Genomic DNA, 21,843 nt, shown 5'->3' with positions numbered 1-21,843 from the left:
TGCTAAGACTGCCTGTGACTGAGGTGTCAGAGCCCAACTACGTCGAGGACCTTTGCACCGGAAGGAAAATCTTCCATGGCGGTTATATGTCCTACTTGCCTAGAGATCAGATATTTGGCTGCTGAAGGTAAGGCCTTCTCTGTGGTGGCACCCCTAGAGAGTAAACTCTTGCCCTAATAACTGCACTTGCCCGTTATCATTATTATCTTTCAAATGCTGTCCTGTTAATTTGGGCCAATAATTTAATGGCCATTCATATCGATTTGCTCCTAGCTGCTGTCCACCAATTCATTTCCTTTTTTTAAGGCTGTGTTGATTTGTTTTGCTACTGGCATTTTAGACTGCTTTGGAAGTCTGTAAGCCACCTGGAGGTTCTCTGAACTGTGGGATGGCGGGGAAACAAATAATCAAAATGAAATGTACAACTTTGGTTTATTAAGCACTGCCTTAAGGGGCTCCGACGTCCGCAGGTGGGCAATACCTTTTCTTTTTAGGTCAAACCAAAACGATGTAAAATAGAGAGCAAGCTTTTGAATTATCCAGAGTTCTTTGTCAGGGTAGTGGCTGATGATAGAGAATTCTGGAAAACTCAGAAAAGCTTGCTCGCTATTTTATGATAAACACAGACCCTCCAAGTGTATTTTCCAGAGGCGGTTCCGGATTTGCAGAAGCCGTCCTGGTTTCTGATTTTGTCCTGAAATGTCCCTCTTTTCATCAGAGAAGTGTTGGAGGATATGGAGTTTTGCGACCCCCCCCCCAAGCCAAGGAGATAACTAACTATACAGTACAACCTTTAGAAGACACCTGAAGGCAGCCCTGTATTGGGAAGTTTTTAAAACGTTTAATGTTATATTATGTTTTTGTATATGTTGGAAGCTGCCCATAGTGGCTGGAGCAACCCGGTCAGATAGGTGGGGTTTAAATAATAATAATAATAATAATAATAATAATAATGGAAGCCCCTATTTTCATTGGAGAAATGTTGGTGGGTATGTAAACAGTGGATTTTTAAAGGAATTTCTTTTATTAGGAAAAAATATTTATGATTATTATTTTTAAAGGATTTTCTTGTGGCCAATACGGTTTCCTTTCTTTTGTGTCAATAATAATAATAATAATAAAAGTCCCTATTTTCATTGGAGAAATGTTGGTGGGTATGTAAACAGTGGGTTTTAAAGGGGATTTCTTTCTTTCTTTTATTAGGAAAAAAACATTTTTTAAAATATTATTTTTAAAGGATTTTCTTGTGGCCAGTATGGTTTCCTTTGTTTTGTGTCTTAAAGGAGCAATGTTTTGGGAAATATTTACGCCCCTTTTCATGGAGGTGCTATTCCCTTGAACTATCCCCCTGGGTTTTTTTCTTTCTGAGTCTGACTTGGCTCCTGGCCGCCTTTCCCTCTCCCTCCCATCCCACCAGCTGGGTTCTTTTTCTAGTAAGGCCAAGCCCGGGATTTGAAGACGTTTATGCCACAGCTCTGGAATTTGGCAATGGTCCCCGGGGGTCAGGTGACGCCTTCTCAGTGTCCCCTTTGCTGGGTCTTTAAAGCAACCCAGCCAAGTGCATTCTCCAGGGAGATCCCAAACTCAGACAGGCACAGCGTATCAGCCCAGAGATTACAGCCATGCCTGAACCCGCCAAGCCTGGTAAGGGTCCTTAGGTGTGTCATAAAGGTCACCTAGGCAGAGATGCTGAAGAACCCTTTTTAATAAAATTAAAGGGAGGGAGGGAGAGAGAGAGAAGTGGTTGCTGGGCCTATTCGGGTGGTCCGTGGTGCAATTTGGTAATTTTAGACTCCAGATTTAATAACCGTACAGTGGGAAGGGGGCTTCTATAGAAAGTGTATTCATAGCTGTCAACTTTCAGATTTGAAAATAAGGGATCGCAGCCTCGAAAATAAGGGATAAGCAGCCTCACCTGTCCCGGGGACAGTCTACGGGATATCTAACAATCCGGGATAGCAGCGGGAAGCAGCAGGGAACGGCACTGGAATAAGGAAATTTCCCGCAAAAAAAATGGAAGGTTGACAGCTATGGTGTATTCGATTATGTAATTTGCAGTGTGTAAAGTCAGCCCTGCTGGTGTTTTGGGGACCCTCGCGATATTTCTGCTGGGTGGGGCCCAGGACCCCTTGCCCTATAGTCCTGTCCCAATGGCACCCATTGAGGGTGGCAATGGTTGGATGTTTCCCACAATCTCACAGTGCTTTGAGAAACAATAGGGTGGTTTTGGTCCCTGGGTCCCTCATCACCTTATCTTTGGGTTCTCCTGTGCATGTAAGAATCTGCCTTTTGTGCATGCTTCTGTGTGAGGCTTCTGAGCTGCCTTGTGCGGTCCTTGCTAACGAAGAATGGAAATCGAAGAATCTGTGGTTGGAATAAAGCCACTCTTAGATCGTGCGGGCCTGGTGTGTTCAGATCTCGGACAAATGTTAAGCAGAGAAGTGCGCTCGTTGCCTCTCTCTTGTGTGTGTTCCTTCCCAAGCTGCTCCAGGAAATATTTGGAAACGGCACATCAGGCCGACCAAAGGTGGGTCGTTTGCAAAGACACACACACACATCCCGCATGGAAGGGGCAACTAGAGACGGGCTGCAAAGAGGTGTGGCAGAGTGCCAAGCATGGCTCTAAAATGCCCCAAAATATGGGTGCTCTATTGCCGCCTCAAATTCAAGACAAGGCACCCCCCCATCATTGCATTCTAAGAGGCTGAAACAAGCAAGAGCAAATTGTTTGCAATTAGGAATATACCTTAAAATGTGAGACAAAGGGAGGGAAGAGACCTCGTATCAGTTTTTGTTCCCCTAGCTAAGAATCTTGCCTCCCTATAAAAGACTTATCAAGAAAAACAGTGAAGAGTAGTGGTTAGATTGTCAGATTAGGAGCCAGGTTCAAATCCTTCCCCTCTGAGCTTCTCTTTTGTGTATGTGGTTATGCTGCTTTGTGTTTATTATAAGTTACGGATCCCAAGAAATTTCAATTAAACTTTAAAGCAAGGCGAATTCTTAAGAACAGAGCACGTGGAGAGGTCTGCTTTTTCCACTTTTGTTTTTCGGTGCCGCTTGCAAAGATTTTGACTGGAACATTTCAGGCTGAATAAATTCTATTTCGGTGCTGCCTCCCCTCTTTAATTTCAGTGTTATTTTGTAAAATGGATGTATTTTGATATTAGTGTGGCCATTGCTAATAATAATAATAATGATGATGATGATGTTGATAATAATGATAATGATAATAATAATAATAATAATAATAATAATAATAATAATAATAAAATTATGATGGAAATTATGATGGAAATTATGATGGAAATTAAATTTCAATATTGTCCACACACATATATTGACACATATAGAAATAATGAGATGAGGGGCAACCATCTCGCCTCCTTTCTGCACCCCTCCCCCGTCAACAGATGGCTACATCATTTATGATAGCTGATACTTCTTTGCCTCAATATATACTCCGATCCTTCGTTCACAGCTAATAAATCATCTCTCGTATCTGTATATAAAGGCGCTTGGATGTCAGTCACCCACCGGCATCCTGATCACTAGAAAAGTCTGACTGCAGGAAATTTTTAATCTAGCGGTCAAAATGTGCAAAGCGAAGTCCCTTCTCATAATAGTAACCAGCAGCACTCCTGCAGGCAAGCCAAGCCAAACGTATGATCCCAGGATGGGGGCAGCAGGTTCTGAGAGTCTTTCCTTTGCAGCATTTGAACCTTTCTCAAGTTAGGAGAAAGCATTTGCCGGGAGTTAAATTGACTAGCCGTGTTGCATTTACTAGCAATGTCGCCCAGTTACAAGAAACCTCGCGGTGCAACCCCAAAACTGTCAGGAGAAGGTGTGGTGATCTTTTGGGTCTGTTATACTGCTAGAGGAACCTTGGGAATGCGTTTTATAGAAGGCTGGGAAACTGACAGAAAGTACCACCTTGTATAAGAACCAAAGTATTATTAAGCTGTAGCACCTAAACAAATCAGTTTAAGGAATTGAAGTGAAATAATTGAAAAGCTGTATGTTCACTACCTTGTTTAGAAGTCTGTAAAATCCACTGAATTTAATATATAAATATAAGTGTTTCTAGGAAGAATTCTGTCTCCTGACACATCCTTGGTTTTACCAACCTTGTTCTGTAAATTTAAAACCTTTTATCTCTTTAACTCCTCTCTAAGTCTCCAAGGACCAGAGTTTTTCCTTCAGGAAAACCAAAAACAAACTCGTAGTTAAGAGGGGGTTCACACCACAATTTTCCACTCAGCTCAGTTAGTCCCGGAGAAGTGTGTATAGGGATTGCAGTCGTATTTATTTATGTTTTTTACTTCACAAAATTTATATACTGCGTTTGATTGTAGAAAACCTCAAAGCGGCTTGCAAAAAAGTCTTACAGTGCAATCTTAGCATGCAAAGTAAAGTCTATTGAGTTTCATGGGACTTACTCCCTGGGGAGACTGTAGCCTCGGTTGCATGACTTTTAGTTCATTCCAGTAGTTGATTAATCAATCAGTTAGATATGCATAATTCTGCGTTTGAGTGAAAACTATCGTTCTGAAGGAAAAAAGCAAATCCTTTTTAAAATTGCCCACCTGCCGTATTTGTATTAAAAGTGACTTAAAACGACAACTAAACCCCGCCCAATTAATTGGTACACCGTTTGGCATTCACTTTTTAGTCAATAGAATTTTTTTAAATCAGTTGAACTAGCTGATTATTTGATTACACTTTGAAGGTGGGATCCAACTAGTTATGTTTTTATATTTTGCTGGAAGCCGCCCAGAGTGTCTGGGGCAACCCAGTCAGATATGTGGCATAAAAATAATAAAAATAATATAATAATTATTATTTATTATTTAAAAAGCGGGGAAAGGATAGACATTTGTTATTCTTACAATACATCTTTACAAGCAGAGGAGAAAACGTAATCCATTTTACTGATTGTAATAACCCCAGAACCTAAATACTAATATTGGGCTCATTCTCCAAATTTGTGTCCTGATGCAGCTAAAATAACCCCATCCACTTACAAGTGAGAGTTGTCACAGACCTAGGAGAACCTAAATTGCCCCCCCCCCACTCTCCTCTGAGACACTGTGCAAGGGATCCTGAAATGTACTTTTCCAATTTTGCTTGGGGGAAGTGCAATACCTTGGTTTGACCCTAGAGGGGGCATCGGAGCACGTAACCTGGCTCACTTACTCAAGCTCTCTGTTCTGCACACCCTCATGGTTGTTTACTGTTGCTCCTGCTCTCTGCTCCTGACCGACTGCGGGCTGATCACTGGAGCAGAGGGTTGGATCCAATGACCTTTCTTGAAGCCTCCAGGACATCACACGTGATTCTCGCCTCGTGCTTATGCAATCGGTGGAGCAGAAATGCCTTCTGCTAGAGGGTGCAAGATGCCAGTGGGAGTGGTTTGGAGAGAAGGTGGCATGGATGAGGGTGAGGGAATGTCACCCCAGGACCAACAGCCATTGCGTCAGTGCCTGGGAGAGGTGGAGTCAGCCTTTCCATGCCTCTGTGCCAAGATGCATCGCACATCAGTATCACCTAGCAGGTGCAATCAGCCCAGCATAAAGGGGTAAGCAGGAAAGCGGTGTAGTTCTACAGTACTTGGGGAGCAGGAGACCAGGAAGAAGGTGTCATCTTTCAGGGGTAAGGGGAGGGGAGAGGTGGTCAGTTTTTTGCAGATTATTTTTTGAAGGAGGGCTTCTGCGTGTGTGTTTGATACACAGGGGCAGGGGTTAAATGTATTAAAGAAACATTTGCTGATGACCTAATTTTGGCTAAAAAAAGAGAGAGAACAATATCCAGAAAGCAAAATGAGTTGGCTGGTTGGTTAAAACAGAAAAGAATTCTTGAGAGCTGGCATGGCTGGTTGAAAGTGTGAGCTTGGATAAGTTGACAGGCCAGTTAAGAGACCCAAGAGTACCAAAAATTTAACAGAAATTGGAATAATTTTTTAAAAAAAATATCTGGAAGATTACTGCGGCGATTTAACAATTTTTGGCTGGGCTAGAATGACCCTTGTAAAGATAACTAGTAGAAACAGTGGAAAAGATGGTAAATGGAATATTAGATACGATTGGAAAGGCATATAACATAGAATTCTATGGACCCAAGTACAGAGGTGGAAGGAAGTCTGGTGCAAACAAAATAACAACAAAATAAGTAGATAAGTGACATAATTTTTATTTACGATGGCTGTAAATTAATTGAAAAACCAATAAAGATGTAATTTTTAAAAAAGAAAGAAAGTGTGAGCTTTGAGCCTGGAAGTAGGGTAACCAAGTGTTCTACTTGAGGACAGGCCTCTGTTTCAGAGGTGGCGAAAGTGGTTGTGCCTTCTAGATGTTGGGAGAGTACAACTCCTATCTGTTTGAAGGACTGTTAGAGGGCAGTCTTATATGTGAAAGTATCCTCTATTTGAAGGGCTGTCCGGCCTCCTAGTTTAAAGATAAAGAACCCCAGGAAGGGAGAATGGGAGCCTCAAAGTTGCCCATCAGCAGTTAGCACCCAGGCATCAGATGGGTCAGAGATATTTCTATTTAAATGACAGCTATTATTTCTGAATGTGCATCTATACACATAACTTTTTGTTGCTGTTTAGTCATTTAGTCGTGTCTGACTCTTTGTGACCCCATGGACCATAGCACGCCAGGCACTCCTTTTTTAAAAAAATAATATTTATTCAAATTTTAAAGGTTACAAAATATGTAAAGACAAAGCATATCCAAGAAAAAAATAAAACTAGAAAAATAAAACAAGCAAACACAACTAAAAAGGAAAAAATAAAAAAGACACAGTCCAAAAAACATAAAAGAAAGACAAAAAACAGATCAAACCTTAATATAACTCCCTTTCTTAACTTGTCTCCTTGACCTCCTCACACCTCCCCTCTTTGTATTCTAATTCATATATATATTTCAGCAAATCCTTCACCTTGTTTTTATTCTTAGATCTTATCTTTTTATACTATAATTTCCAATTCTTTCTTTCCCCAATTAATCACCCACTTTTACTTTATTTAATCTTATTTCTCATTAAAACTTATATGTCTGAGCTTATTCTTAAAACGTTTCCCCTAAGGTCAGAAAAAATTCCATTCCACGATTTTCCCATCTCTCCTTAAAAGATAAAAAGAAAAACAAATTATAATATATACATTTTAGATTCCCAATTTTCTTTCACCCACTCCCCTCCCCGGTTTCGGCCCCTTACAATAGTTCCATCAATCTCAAAAAACCATCAACCCAGTGATCTTAAGTCCGAGGCTCTTAAATCTCTTTCATGTCCCCTCAGTTTCAGGATTTGTCCTTCCAGTGAGCACTCAGGGCTGATTTCCTTAAGAATGGATAGGTTTGACCTTCTTGCAGTCCATGGGACTCTCAAGAGTCTCCTCCAACACCATAATTCAAAAGCATCAATTCTTTGGCGATCAGCCTTGTTTATGGTCCAGCTCTCACTTCCATACATCACTAGTGGGAAAACCATAGTTTTAACTATACGGACCTTTGTTGGCAAGGTGATGTCTCTGCTTTTTAATAGCACTTGCAAATTTCCCTATCAGGAAACCAAGTTTCCAGTTCAAATCTCACCTCCATTAAAGACCTGTGAGAGGCAGAGTGGAGAGCTAGTCGAGGATCCACACTCATCACTCTTTGGGCAGACGTACAACCTTCCAAATCCCGAGAGAACCAAACTTATTTCCAGGATGAACCAGCTGTTCAGAGCACTGATTGGTTGGGCCCTTTTGACAGTGATGACACTGGAGTTGGGAGCCAGGTGCATTGGAGTAAAGTGGGGTGGGGAAGCTACAGGTGAAATACTTTTTCAGCAGGGGGCCAGTCCACTGTCCCTCAGACCTTGTGGGGGACCGGACTATATTTTTTTTGGGGGGGGATGAACGAATTCCTATGCCCCACAAATAACCCAGAGATGCATTTTAAATAAAAGGACACCTTCTACTCATGTAAAAACACCAAGCAGGCCCCACAAATAACCCAGAGATGCATTTTAAATAAAAGGACACCTTCTACTCATGTAAAAACACCAAGCAGGCCCCACAAATAACCCAGAGATGCATTTTAAATAAAAGGACACCTTCTACTCATGTAAAAACATGCTGATTCCTGGACCGCCCGCGGGCCGGATTTAGAAGGCGATGGGGCCAGATCCGGCCCCCGGGCCTTAGTTTGCCTACTCATGGTGTGGATAGTACTACCGGCTTGCGCTGCAGGGCTGTTGTAACAGTTATCATATGCACTGGGATGTTTCAAAGAGCTGTTTGACAGTGGAAGGCCATTTGTCAAGGATGCTGTAAGCTGCATGGAGCAGGTCCCTTTCAACTCTATGATTCCATAATGCTTAAGTGCAACGGATGTAAACAATCAGGGATGAAATGCAGGGGACATGAGCATAGCTAGGATTTATGTTAGTGGGGGGGCAGGACACCCACCAGTCATCATCCTCTGTCTGGCTCTGTCTAGCCAAATGGGAGTGAAATGTCTCAACCACAGTTGTTTTAAATTACTTTCTTTTGACCCCAAGCGCTCAGAAAAATCTGTCAAAATCTTCAGTCACTGGAAAACTAGGAAGTTAAATAAAAATGAAACCATCAAAATTAACACCAGAGAGTAGCTTTCATGCTGTTAACGGGTATGTTTTGCAAAATTACAAAGAACATGCCTTTTCTCATCTTAAAAAAAAAATCTGAACAAGTTTTATTGGATTTACTGAAAACCTCAGCATTTAAACGTAGCCCATTGAGACGTTCCCTTATCATCGTTGACCTTAGCCAGTTCTTCACTCTCCGTAAGGTACTGAATGACATCTGTCGGCTGAGCAAGAGAGATGAGCAGAGCCTTTTTTGTGGTAGGGCATCTCAATTTCAAATATTCTGATTATTTCTACTTTTTGTTAAGTATTGTTATTTATTTACTTGATTTAGTAGGGGCAGCTGCCCCCCTGGCTATGTCCATGCCAGGGGAAGTAGCAACACCCAAAGAGATGCCACAGTCTGAGGCTGGCTTAGGAGCTGCAAAAAAGGCCCCGATTCTCCATGTTGTGGAGTCTTTCCCCCTGAAACAGTTGTGCTGCGAGAGCCAAGCATTACAGACCAGCACCCTGTGCGGCATCACAGCTCTCAGACTGCCTGGTGCTTCGTTGGAACGATGCCCTTAAATACATACACAGTTGCCCCAAGCAACCAGCCGAGTTGTTTGCGCAGTTGGGCCAGATCTTTCATGTGGCAGAGGCAAGCAGGATGCTTAAATTGGCAACTGCCTCGGAACAGCTTGATTCCAAGAGGTGGTTTAGAGCCAAAAGGTGAAACTTTTTCAGGACCGTACCACTTCAGGCTACAAGGGGAGCAGTACAGTGGTACGTCTGGTTAAGAACTTAATTCGTTCTGGAGGTCTGTCCTTAACCTGAAACTGTTCTTAACCTGAAGCACCACTTTAGTTAATGGGGCCTCCCGCTGCCGCTGTGCCGCCGCTGCGCGATTTCTATTCTCATCCTGAAGCAAAGTTCTTAACCCGAGGTACTATTTCTGGGTTAGCAGAGTTTGTAACCTGAAGTGTCTTTAACCTGAAGCGTCTTTAACCTGAGGTACCACTGTACTCCACAACCTGTACTCCACAACCTGTACTCCACATATGGGGGGAGTGAAATAGCTAATCAGGTTTTAGCCAATGTTAATCATAATCAGAGCCAATCCATTGAAATCAATGGGAGTAAGTTAGTCATGTCCATTAATCTTTTTATTGAGTTTTACACTACACATTTAAATTCAAAAATTAAACATCATCATCAGCAGGGTGGCCAGCTTCCAAGAGACTGCGATCTACTCACAGAGTTAAAAACTGGGAGTGATCTACTCCCTTTTTTGGGGTGCAGGTCAAAGTTGTTGAGCTTTTTAGGGGAGCCAAAGATTCTGGAGTTCTTTGGGGGGAGCCAGTGATCTACCACAGACGTCCACTGATCTACCAGTGGATCACGGTCTACCTGTTGGACATGCCTGATCATCACCATTTAGGATTCTCTGAATCCTTAGACTCCCCTCCACCCTTCCATGGTTACCATTTTCAATCTTTTTCATCTGCCTCATATTTCTCTGTTTTTCTTAAATAGTCCAATTTCCCCCTTCATTTTTAGTACATAAGAAGCATTACTCAAATTCTGCCAAAGTTTTTAGTTGTTTACAGTGTTCTCTTAAGTACATTGTAATTTTTCGTCATTCCTTATTCAAGTTCCTCTCTCCTTGGTTTCTGATTTTCCCGGTCATTTTCGCCTTTTCGGCGTAGTCCATCATCTTCATCAGCCATTCATCTCTGGTCGGGGCTTTATCTTCTTTCCATCTCTGGGCCAGCAGTATACGCGCCGCTGCCGTTGCATATATAAATAATCGTTTCTGTTCCTTTGGTATCTCTGCGTCTAAAACTCCTAGTAAAAAAGCCTCTGGTTCATGCCCATTAATTTCAGTGGGTCGGCCGTGAGTATGACAGATGTTGCATCCAACCCCTTATATCTATGCTTAGTTTGCTTGCTTTATGGAATTTTCTTCCCATCAAGGAACGCTGATACATCACACAAGCACACCCCTTTACCATGAAGTGGAACAGTCCTGGAAAAGCTCATCACTTGGCTTTTCCTAATCCCATCATCGCCTCTGATAAACATATTGCCGGGAGAGGCAATGGGCTTTGGCAGCAGAGTGGGTGAGGAAAGAGGAAGATATATACAGTGGTACCTTGGGTTACGGGGCACAGGTGGCGTTGTGGGTTAAACCACAGAGCCTAGGGCTTGCCGATCAGAAGGTTGGCCGTTTGGATCCCCAAGATGGGGTGAGCTCCCGTTGCTCGGACCCTGCTCCTGCCAACCTAGCAGTTCAAAAGCACATCAAAGTGCAAGTAGATAAATAGGTACCGCTTTGGTGGGAAGGTAAACGGCGTTTCCATGCACTGCTCTGGTTCGCCAGAAGTGGCTTAGTCATGCTGGCCACATGACCCGAAAGCTGTACGCCGGCTCCCTTGGCCAATAAAGCGAGATGAGCGCCACAACCCCAGAGTCGGCCACGACTGGACCTAATGGTCAGGGGTCCTTTTACCTTTCCCTTGGGTTACATACGCTTCAGGTTACAGACTCCGCTAACCCAGAAATAGTACCTCAGGGTTAAGAACTTTGCTTCAGGATGAGAACAGAAATCGTGCTCCGGCGGCACGGCAGCAGCAGGAGGCCCCATTAGCTAAAGTGGTGCTTCGGGTTAAGAACAGTTTCAAGTTAAGAATGGACCTCCGGAATGAATTAAGTACTTAACCCGAGGTACCACTGTATGTAGGTCTGTGATGGCAGACATTGTCTTACTACCATATGAACCAGCTGGGATACCTCAGTTGGTAGAGCATGAGATTCTTAATCTCAGGCTTCTAGGCCCTAACCAACCCCATTCTGAGCAGCTGATCAGGATACTCCTTAATTCTGTTGAGAGGATTCATTGGGGAATTTCCCACAATGCCCTGGAGTAACACTACATTAGGTGCTTTGCGACATTGGGGAAAATTGGAGGGAATTAAAATGGCAGCCCCTGGTCATTTTTTGAGTGCTTTTGCTGCTGTCACTACAAAATAAGACTGAAAGGTGCCCATCAGTGTTACAGAGGGCTCATCAGAGGGCACTTGGCAGAGTGGCCACTTGCAATAAATGCAATGCCCAAAAAAGAGGACGAAAGATGCTGGCAATCTGCATAACATTTGTGCATGTGCGTGCATATATATATATATATATATATATATATATATATATATAATGGTTAAAGAGATGCACGAAAAATATAATGATTGTCTTTTAATCTGTTATCAACAGTTTAACATGGGCCTCTCACCAGCATTGTGTAATGGCCAGATGGCAGGTTTTGTGCTGTTGGCATCTCAATGTTCCTGCTGTGAGCATTTAAATGCATGTGCATTAGGCACAAGACGCATCCAGTTCCAACCCCGTCAAGAGTTATAACTTATAGACACCCTGGAGAGAAAGCTCTGAAGCTGGCAGAACGACAGCTTTAGCAGACTCACTAACAAAATTCTGACGAGCCCTGATTCAGTGGAGCCAAGAGGAGGGATGCAAGCTGGAACGGAGGCGTTATGGGGTAAATACCAAAGGGGCACATGATAGGCAAAGCAGGGGTGGACTTTGGGCTTTAGAATTTCAGTGGTGCCCTGTGTGATGCCAAAATTTGGGGCGCCCTCCCCTCTTGCCTTCTGTTCATCGTTGTTGCAGCTTCCTCTCAGCTTGGCGCCCAGTGCGGGCGAACCGATCGTGCTCCCCTAAACCCTCCTCTGGGCAAAGTGTGCTTCTGGTGGTGTCAACCAAACTGTGCCCTACAAGTTAAAGAAATAATGGTGTATTTCACATTAAGGCTCCCATCTAATATATTTTCTCTGACAAAGTCTTATTGATTTTGATGGAGATGAATTTTAAGTACGCTGGTTTAGGACTGCAGGCTGATTTTAACACCCAGTTTATTTTTCTCTTTATTTACTATATTTATATTTAAGGTGCCCAGCAGGGCTTTTGTTTCCTGGGCATTTATTATGACGTTATAATTAGTATGTGCAGAATACCTACCTTCCTTCCTTCCTTTCTACCTTTCAGGTTTATATATTTCACTAACTCTACATTCACTTTGACATTTCAAAACTTGACTTCCTTCCCCCTCTTTCTGCAGTTCCTTAAATTTATTTTTAATATCTTCTGCATATCCAAATTAACTTAATTTGCTCATTTATTCATCTTCTTTAAATATATACTCTTATGAAACTGCAGGTTGTTACAATAATCCTGCCCATGTTCTTATCTGTTTACAATTTATCTGCAATAAACCATTTCCATTCTTTTATAAAAAGCTTAGCTTGATTTCTTATTCCTCCGGTAAGTTTCGCCATTTCTGCATATTCCGTAAGTTTTTGTGGCAGAATACCTTTCTGTTGAGTAATCATGGGAAAGTGAGTGGGGCAGTGGGGTCAGGGGGTCAGAATGAACTACAGTGGTACCTCGGGTTACATACGCTTCAGGTTACATACACTTCAGGTTACAGACTCCGCTAACCCAGAAATATTACCTCGGGTTAAGAACTTTGCTTCAGGATGAGAACAGAAATCGTGCTCTGGCGGCGCAGCAGCAGCAGGAGGCCCCATTAGCTAAAGTGGTGCTTCAAGTTAAGAACAGTTTCAGGTTAAGTATGGACCTCCGGAACGAATTAAGTACTTAACCTGAGGTACCACTGTACTTTTTGGGGGTAGTGCTTGCATTCCCACCCCCCCCTCAGTAAGCCACAGTTTTCAATCCAGCAGCCAGTCTCTCTCCATCTGCAAAGCGATGCTCTCAGCCATGGAAAATAGGGACTCCTGGGGGGGGGGCTGTGTCCGTTTTATTGCAAGGTGATAAGGTTAGCACCTGTGTGGTTGTCGATAGATAGATATGACTTGAAGAGTACATAATAAGATCCTTGGGGGAAGGCACATGATGTTACCTCCTTGCTGAAGCTAAGCAGGGCCGGGTCTGGTTACTATCTGGATGGGTGACAGGCGAAAACCTACACATATATTTGCCTTGGTTTCCATGATGGAAGAAAGATGCGCTATCAAATGTAATAGCGCAAAATAAATGGATTGTTTGCTCTTGTGAGCAGTTAGGGAGCAGAAATAAAGAAAGAAATGGAGTATCTATTGATGTCTTTTTCTGGTCTGCGCTAACTTGGGGACCTCGGCCTTTGAAGACAGGCCGGGGCAAGCACTTAAGCAAAGGAAGAACTGCTAGCATAAACAAGACCCATCATTTATCTGGTCTTTGGATTCTCTGAATATTCTGGACGTTCTCCAGGCCACTTGTTAGTTAAAATATGGTTGCGCTGCTTTGTAAGATTGTCCGGGGATGTTTGTTGTGCCACATGGATTTACTTGTCACTTTGGGAATGCTGATTGTAGTGTGGTAGGCAACCAGCGTGGGCAAGTGTCATAGCGGGTGACTGTCACAATCGTGAATGCGTTTATATTTGTCACAAAAGCTGTTATGTCAAGGCATGTGCAGGCTGGAGTCACCATCCAGCACAGAGTTAGGCCATGTGCGCGCCATACATTTAAAGGACATGGCTTGCCCTCAAAGCATGTGACACCCTCCAGAGAATCCTGGGAACTGCAGTTTGTTAAGGGTGCTGGGAATTATAGCTGTTGGGTGTTAAACCACAATTCCCAGGATTCTTTGGGGGAGGGGTTCATGCACTTTAAATGTACAGTGTGTACGCAGCCTTTGGCCTACGGAAGCCACTTTCATTTCAGTGGGACTTCAGTGCGCCTGATTGCTGTGCACTGGATTGTGATCTCTGCTGTGCGCATGGATATATAGTGTATACATAGCCCATAATTATAGTTAGCCATGGATTTTCTTCACTTTGGAAGGTACATTTAAATATGTGTTTTGTGTGTGTGTGTGTGTGTGTGTGTGTGTGCGTGTGCGTGCAGTAAGCAGCTTAATGGCCACTAGGGTGCATTCCAGGACATTTTTATATATTTGCAGATGGAGGAATATTGTGTGTGTCTTGCTGTGCTATCTACTTTGCTTGATACCTAAAGTGGGTGTGTGGATTGTGCGAGTCTTGAGGCATGCACCGTAGGTGCCTAGTTTTTCTGGGATGAAAGTACACGTGGGATCTGCAACAAAATGTTGCAGTGCAGCATGCTGCTGCTGAGAATACTCCTTTCTATCCCCCTCCCACCTGGCTTTCCATCCTTCCCCATGGACTATTAGTCAGCATTCTGTGGCCACCAAGCACATACAGTCCTCACTGAACAGTTTTTGAGTGTATGTCCCCCATGCCTCAATTAAGAGCTTCCCCCCTTTCTTTTTTTAACTTCTGCAAACCTTGGGATTCCCCTGAGCCCGTTAACAGGTACATCTTGTGTGTGGATGGTCCCGTTTTGTCTGCCTGAGTATTGAGTACTACCTAAACACCGGGTTTTGAGACTGCGATCAGTCTCTATGAGGTTGTCATATATTTTGCAGTGTACAATTTGCATTTCCCCGTATGTCTGTTGATTTATTCTAAGGTTTATATCCTGTCCTTCAGAGAAGTATTTCCCAGGGTGGCCGACAACATCTCAAAATAAAACATAATCAATATAGAGTAACCGCAACACTAAAACGGTATGTATAACTGGATCCATATAGTGATATCCGGCATGTTAGATGCCATGTGTGTTAGCGCATGCTTGTGAAAGCGAGAGATTAGGGCCTGTTGGTAATTGAATGTTAATTGTGTAGTGCCGTACTTTGTAGAAATGGAATTTCAGTTGTCGTTCGTACATGTGGAGTTCAAGGCTATGTATTTTATGAATACTGGAACATAGACAGTTCAAAATGCGTTAATGGGTAGGGCAGACAATCCACTGGTGATAACAATAATACTATATTTGACAATCTACTGCTGTACACCGACATTTGCTGCCTGAGGCAACGTGCCCTGCCCTACCCATTGGTAATTTAAGCATTTTTGTAGGATATGTGTGTATAAAATGGTGACTAAAGGTAACATTAAAAAGCTACATTGCAAAATCTTAATATGACTGAGAGATGTGGTTAAATTTTATTTTTTAAAGCAATAAAAGCAGGAATCCTTCAACCCCAAAGTTGCGTCTCTAATTGCAAGTATATATGGAGTCAAGCTGTGGCTATTCAGTCGTCATGGAATATCACTCTGCACATGTTCAGTGGCACTCCTAGATTTCCTGTCACTCACATATTCCAGGACTGATCCTTGTAAATAACACAAAAAGCTCCAGTTTTTGAATCTACATGTTTGATATGCACAACCTGATATGCGCTCTGCGATCACGCACAGTGTGGTGCTTGTTTTATTGTAGGCGTGGCGTCCAATTTAGAACCTGTAATATTGAAGGTGGGCAGTGGACAATTTGGGTTATGCATTAGACACGCATGCTATAAAAACATTTTTATACGTCATCTGCATCTTTCAGGCTTGCTGTGAGACTGCAAATAGTTCTGTGGGGTAGGTGGGTAATCACAGTGCATATCTGAGGGTGTATTGGGTGTGCTCTCTTGGTGTGCAAAGAGAGAAAACCGCTGTACGTTTTAGGTGCAGATTTCTGTAGAGTTGATCGCTGTGGCTGATGTACGCCACCCCGACCAGACACATGTGTTTCAGGGGGGCTGTTTCTCTCACCTACAAGGGTGTTGTATGTGGAGTCTTGGCTTAGTGACAGCAAACACCCTGAACAGAAGCAAGAAGGGGTAAGCTGAGAGGCCCGCCTGGCCTAAATTGCTGATCCCAGGGGATTCTGCTGCAGCCAGGGGGTTGGGTTACCTTAGCGGTTGGGCAAGAGCCGCTCAAAACCAGGCAGCTAATTATAAACGTTTCTTGGCCCTGCCTCCTTCCTCGGAGCAGCACGGAGCCCAGTCTTCTCTCCCTGCCCCTAATAGGACATAGGGTCCCCGAAAAGGCAATGTGAGACGGAGCCCAGGAAAGGTCAGGCAGGCACTCAGGAAGGCCTTACAGGTGGGAAAGTGCTAAATCAATGTCTCCCGGAAGAGGCTCAACAAGCCCTGAAGCAGTTGTGCTCAGCTGGGTTTAACCCACATCCAAGTGCTGAAAACAAATCAAATACAGTGGTACCTCGGGTTACATACGCTTCAGGTTACAGACTCAGCTAACCCAGAAATAGTATCCTGGGTTAAGAACTTTGCTTCAGGATGAGAACAGAAATCGTGCTCTGGCAGCGCGGCAGCAGCTGGAGGCCCCATTAGCTAAAGTGGTGCTTCAGGTTAAGAACAGTTTCAGGTTAAGAACAGTTTCAGGTTAAGAACAGACCTCCGGAACGAATTAAGTACTTAACCCGAGGTATCACTGTACCCCAAAACAAAAGAAGGATCCTTAACTCGGGGAAGAAGAGAGGAAGGGTGCCAAGGGAGACTCTGTACGGCGTCTTCGTGGTGGCAAATCACACGCTCCATCCTTCATATCCTGCTAGGGATTATGGGACTAGATCACATCTGGTGGCAAACAAGGAGCAAGCGGTTTGCTGCTGAGAAGTCTTTTCCTAGCCTGCTTTCCTTCCCACTGCCCCCTGCTTTCCTAAAATAAAACTATTTGCTCCCTTTGGAGAAGAGAGGGCGTGGAAGTAGATGAGGTGAGTGCAAGAGCAGTGCTGTTTTTCTCGACAAAGAGGTGCCGGAACTCACCATGAACTCACCTTGTTCTCTTATAATGGCAATGGCACCCACCTGAGAAGTGTTGGAACTGAGTTCTTCAGCAATGTCTAGGCAACACGATGACCATGTACATATGCAATAGACCATCTTTATAGAATTCCTTCAAACCATAACGAGTACAAAATGAAATCTTTAGTCTCAAAGTCTCTGAAAATCTTTAAATGAAGAGAGGTACCAGACTTTCTATGATGAAAGACAAGCTGTGAACTGAGTTCTGGCAAGTCTCAGCTGAAAAAAATCCCAGGGTGAGAGCCTGCTTTGAGTTTGCACCAGTCCAAAGGAGAGCTGGGCCGATCTCAAATTGGGAGCCTTCCATGGAAGCCTGGCGGCTTGCATTTTTAGGTCCCTCCATTTTGAATACTTGGCCCATACTGAAAAGCAAAGCCATCTCCTCTTCCAAATGACCAGGGCAATGTTTTGCTTGTTTTTCTGGTTGTTGCGCAACCAGTTGCAAGTTTCCAAATGCCCAGACTGGGGCAGGCTCCTAGTAGACGTCTCTCCCCCTAGTTCCACAAGCTTTCTAAACGCACTAAGAACAGGAAAGCTCCCCTCTCTTCTTCCTTTTCCTCTTCCTTGTTTCCTTTGCGGTGCTGATTTGCAGGCCTGCCATTTTTGTCGCCCGCTGCCAGGGCCTGAGATTTTCACCGCATGAGGTGGAATAGACTCGTTACTCGAGGCCGGCTGAAGTATTTTGGCACCCGCGGCAGAAAAACTGCACACCCAGGGAGTAAAAATGCAATTGTAATAAAATGAAATAAGTAACAATTTGCAGCCCTTTCACAACATCCCCACTGTGGGCTCCTAACCATATTTTTAGTTCAGTACAGCACACCCCCACCTCCAGTTCTGGGGGCTTTTCAGGACAGGCAATGGAGATCGTAAGCCCTGTGTAAAAGCAGAGCAGAATAATTCCCATCCCCGTAATGTGTGAAGTTAACTTGCTTGGGAAAAGCAAGTAGAAACCAGAGCCCTTTGAAATACAGCAGTGCTTCAAGAGACAGAAGCTGCATTCTAGTCAGCAGCGAGTTAGGACAAGTTCAGACCTTCCAACTGTCCCTATTTTCCAGGGATTTACGGAAGGCGTCCCAGTTTCTGATTTGATCCCCGAATGACTCGCTTTCCCTTAGGACACCCCTATTTTCATCAGATAAATGTTGGAGGGTACAGAGTTGTGCCACCGCTGAGCCAAGGAGATAATTAACTAGGCAACCTTTAGAAGACATCTGAGAAGGCATAGGGAAGGTTTTTTTTAATGTTTAATGTTTTATTATGCTTTTATATATGTTGGAAGCTGCCCAGAATGGCTGGAGCAACCCAGTCAGATAGGCGGGCTATAAATAGCAAAATTATGATTAATGTTATTAAGGAATAGGATGTCCCTATTTTCATCGAAGAAATGTCAGAGAGTACAGTGGTACCTTGGGTTAAGTACTTAATTCATTCCGGAGGTCTGTTCTTAACCTGAAACTGTACTTAACCTGAAGCACCACTTTAGCTAATGGGGCCTCCTGATGCTGCCGCGCCGCCGGAGCACGATTTCTGTTCTCATCCTGAAGCAAAGTTCTTAACCCGAGGTACTATTTCTGGGTTAGCGGAGTCTGTAACCTGAAGCGTATGTAACCTGAAGCATATGTAACCCGAGGTACCACTGTGTGCAAGTTTGAAGATCTTGCCAACCTCTATAGCAGTCACGGCTAAACTTGGAGCTCCAGATGCTTTAGGACTACAACTCCCATCATCCCTAGCTAACAGGACCAGTGGTCAGGGATGATGGGAATTGAAGTCCCAAAATATCTGGAGGTCCAAGTTTGACCATGCCTGCTCTATAGCGAGGATGGAGGACTTGTGGCCCTCCAGCTGTTGTCGAACTGAACCTCCCATCTTTCCCAACCATCGCTGGCAGGGGATGATGGGAGTTGGAGTTTGATACCATGAAGTGGTCCGTGGTTTCCTCAGAGCTCTGCTTTCTCCAAGAATGAGGCGAGCCTCCTCCGTTAACTGTAGGGTGTGGACAGCTGCGGAGGAAAAAGTGGGTTTTGTTTCCCATTGCCCTTCGGTGTGTCGTCACGCTTGCAGAAGGAAGACCCAAAGCCTCTGGGATCCACTTTTCCATCTTCCACGGTCCTGTCTCCCAACGGGAGCTATGCAAAGCATCCTGGAGCTAAGCTGAGCCCTGCAAGGTTCTGGCGGAGCCCGGGCGACAGCTGGACCCCTCCGTCGCTCATCTCCCTGCTCCTTTGGCCCCGGAGGTTGGGTTATTATTGATCGCCGGTCGTGATGGCTCAGCACTCTGCACCTGGCTATATTAGGGGGTCAGGACAGGCTGGGAAAAAGGAGTCGATGCTGGTGGCTTTATTGGGAGGCAGGCGGTGTGGGCTCAGCGCATAGTGGGAATGGAACAGAAATGACATCATGCAGAAGGGCTCGTTTTCCAAAATTGAGAGGTGCCAGGGCTCAGGGCTGCCTGGGTAGCCCTGTCTTGGACCGAGAGGCCTTTCCCACAGTCGAGTGTGGATTTCATGCTCTTTATTCAGCTCACAGTAGTGAGGAATGGAAGTTCCCCCACAATATCTGCTTTATATACATTATTTACACAATGGGCCGCACGTGATTGGCTAATTCTGGGATTCTCCTGTAGGCCAATCAGGTTGCAGATTCACTTCCACCTGGAGCTGGATTGGGTGGCTCCTGCGGACCAATCAGACTGCTGCAGTCTGAATCCTATTGTTCTAGGACCAATCAGACTGCTGCATTTTGGATCCTATTCAACTCAGTACATAACACACAGGTTTTGGGGGGCTGTTGGAGTGGCAGAAGGACAAATTGTGATTCTGTTGGACAACGATCACCTGAACAAGGGACGGGGGTGGTGGAGCAAAGGGTTGAGATGCGGAGCAACTGATAACCTTAGAACAGGGGTCAGCAAACTTTTTCAGCCGTGGGCCGGTCCACTGTCCCTCAGACCTTGTGGGGGGCCGGACTGTATTTTGGAAGGGAAAAAAAAATGAACGAATTCCTTTGCCCCAGAAATGCAGTTTAAATAAAAGCATGCATTCTACTCATGTAAAAACATGCTGATTCCCAGACCATCTGCAGGCTGGATTTAGAAGGCAATTGGGCTGGATCCAGCCCCCAGGCCTTGGTTTGCCTACCCATGCCTTATAAAATAAAAAAACACTTGTATAAAATATTACTTATTTGGGAATTGTAAAGACAGAACTACCTAAATTGTATAGAAATTTACTTATGTATGCTACTACAGCAGCAAGAATGTTACTTGCCCCAAAATGGAAAGAAGCAGAAGTCCCAGTAAAGGATGGACACAAAAACTTATGGAATATGCAGAAATGGCAAAACTTACCAGAAGAATAAGAAATCAAGATAACAACTTTTTTTTAATAAAAGAAAGGAAATGGTTTATTGGATAGGTAAAGGTAAAGGGACCCCTGACCATTAGGTCCAGTCGTGGCCGACTCTGAGGTTGCGGCGCTCATCTCGCTTTATTGGCCGAGGGAGCCGGCATACAGCTTTCGGGTCATGTGGCCAGCATGACTAAGCCACTTCTGGCGAACCAGAGCAGCGCACGGAAATGCCGTTTACCTTTCCGCCGGAACAGTACCTATTTATCTACTTGCACTTTGATGTGCTTTCAAACTGCTAGGTTGGCAGGAGCAGGGACTGAGCAATGGGAGCTCACCCCATCGCGGCGATTCGAACCACCGACCTTCTGATCGGCAAGTCCTAGGCTCTGTGGTTTAACCCACAGCGCCACCCACGTCCCTGTTTATTGGATATTTACAGATAAACATTATTGGATATTTACAGATAAACAAAACATTAGCACGATTAATGTAATAACCTGCAGTTTTATCAAAGTATATATTTACAGTAGATAATTAAATGAGCAAGTTAAATGAATTTGGATATGCAGAAGATATTAAAAAACAAATTTAAGAAACCGCAGAAAGAGGGGGAAGGAAGTCAAATTTTGAAATGTTAAATGGATTGTAAAGCTGATGAAATGAAACTATTCTAAAGGGAAAAGTCATGTTTGTTGTTTTTGTTTAGATGGTGCATACAGGTGTCAACGAACACATTAGAAGGGACACATGCCCTGTTTTCTGTCGCGCAGGAGGGAATGCCTTTTTAAAAAAACGCGGTGCTTCCAATCTGCAGTTTTTATAAGTGCTACTTTTATAAAAGATTAGTACTTGCCTGAATTAGAATATAATATAATTTGAAAACACGTATACATTTTTTAAAAAATGGTGATTCATCAGAGGCACCTTTACAGTCAGTCACACTAATTTATCTGATTTTTCATTCAACGGTCTGGGGAGCAAGTACTGCAAAATGTCAAAAAGCAGGTCAGTAACCTGGAAGCAAACCTAGCTCAGTTCCAATGCTGATTCACAAATGTTCAGAGAGTTAACTGGTACAAGCAGTTGAATCTCGCCTTTAGCAGTTGTCTCTTGACGTGTTTAATAACCCTTTTAGATAGCCGGTTTTTATTTCTCCCCAACTGGAGCTATTTCCCATCATTAGGACGATTGCATTCATTTCTGCTCC

At 43.8% G+C, this 21,843-nt stretch overlaps 1 protein-coding gene across 2 annotated transcripts in view; it reads left to right on the top strand.

Annotated features, from left to right (window-relative positions):
- Window positions 1-1,515: 1,515 nt before the first annotated feature.
- Window positions 1,516-21,843, top strand: part of MYBPC2 (myosin binding protein C2) — a 66,562-nt gene continuing 46,234 nt past the window's right edge. For both annotated transcript variants that reach the window (XM_053362757.1, XM_053362756.1), the window contains exon 1: window positions 1,516-1,644. In XM_053362757.1, coding sequence (XP_053218732.1) covers window positions 1,623-1,644 — 22 coding nt within the window. In that variant the 5' untranslated portion in view covers window positions 1,516-1,622. The remainder of the gene's footprint in view (window positions 1,645-21,843) is intronic.

The sequence above is a fragment of the Podarcis raffonei genome, chromosome 13, assembly GCF_027172205.1.
Source record: "Podarcis raffonei isolate rPodRaf1 chromosome 13, rPodRaf1.pri, whole genome shotgun sequence".
NCBI classification, from domain to species: Eukaryota; Metazoa; Chordata; class Lepidosauria; order Squamata; family Lacertidae; genus Podarcis; species Podarcis raffonei.
Note: the sequence above shows the minus strand (reverse complement) of the source record. Positions and strands in the feature narration are given on the sequence as shown.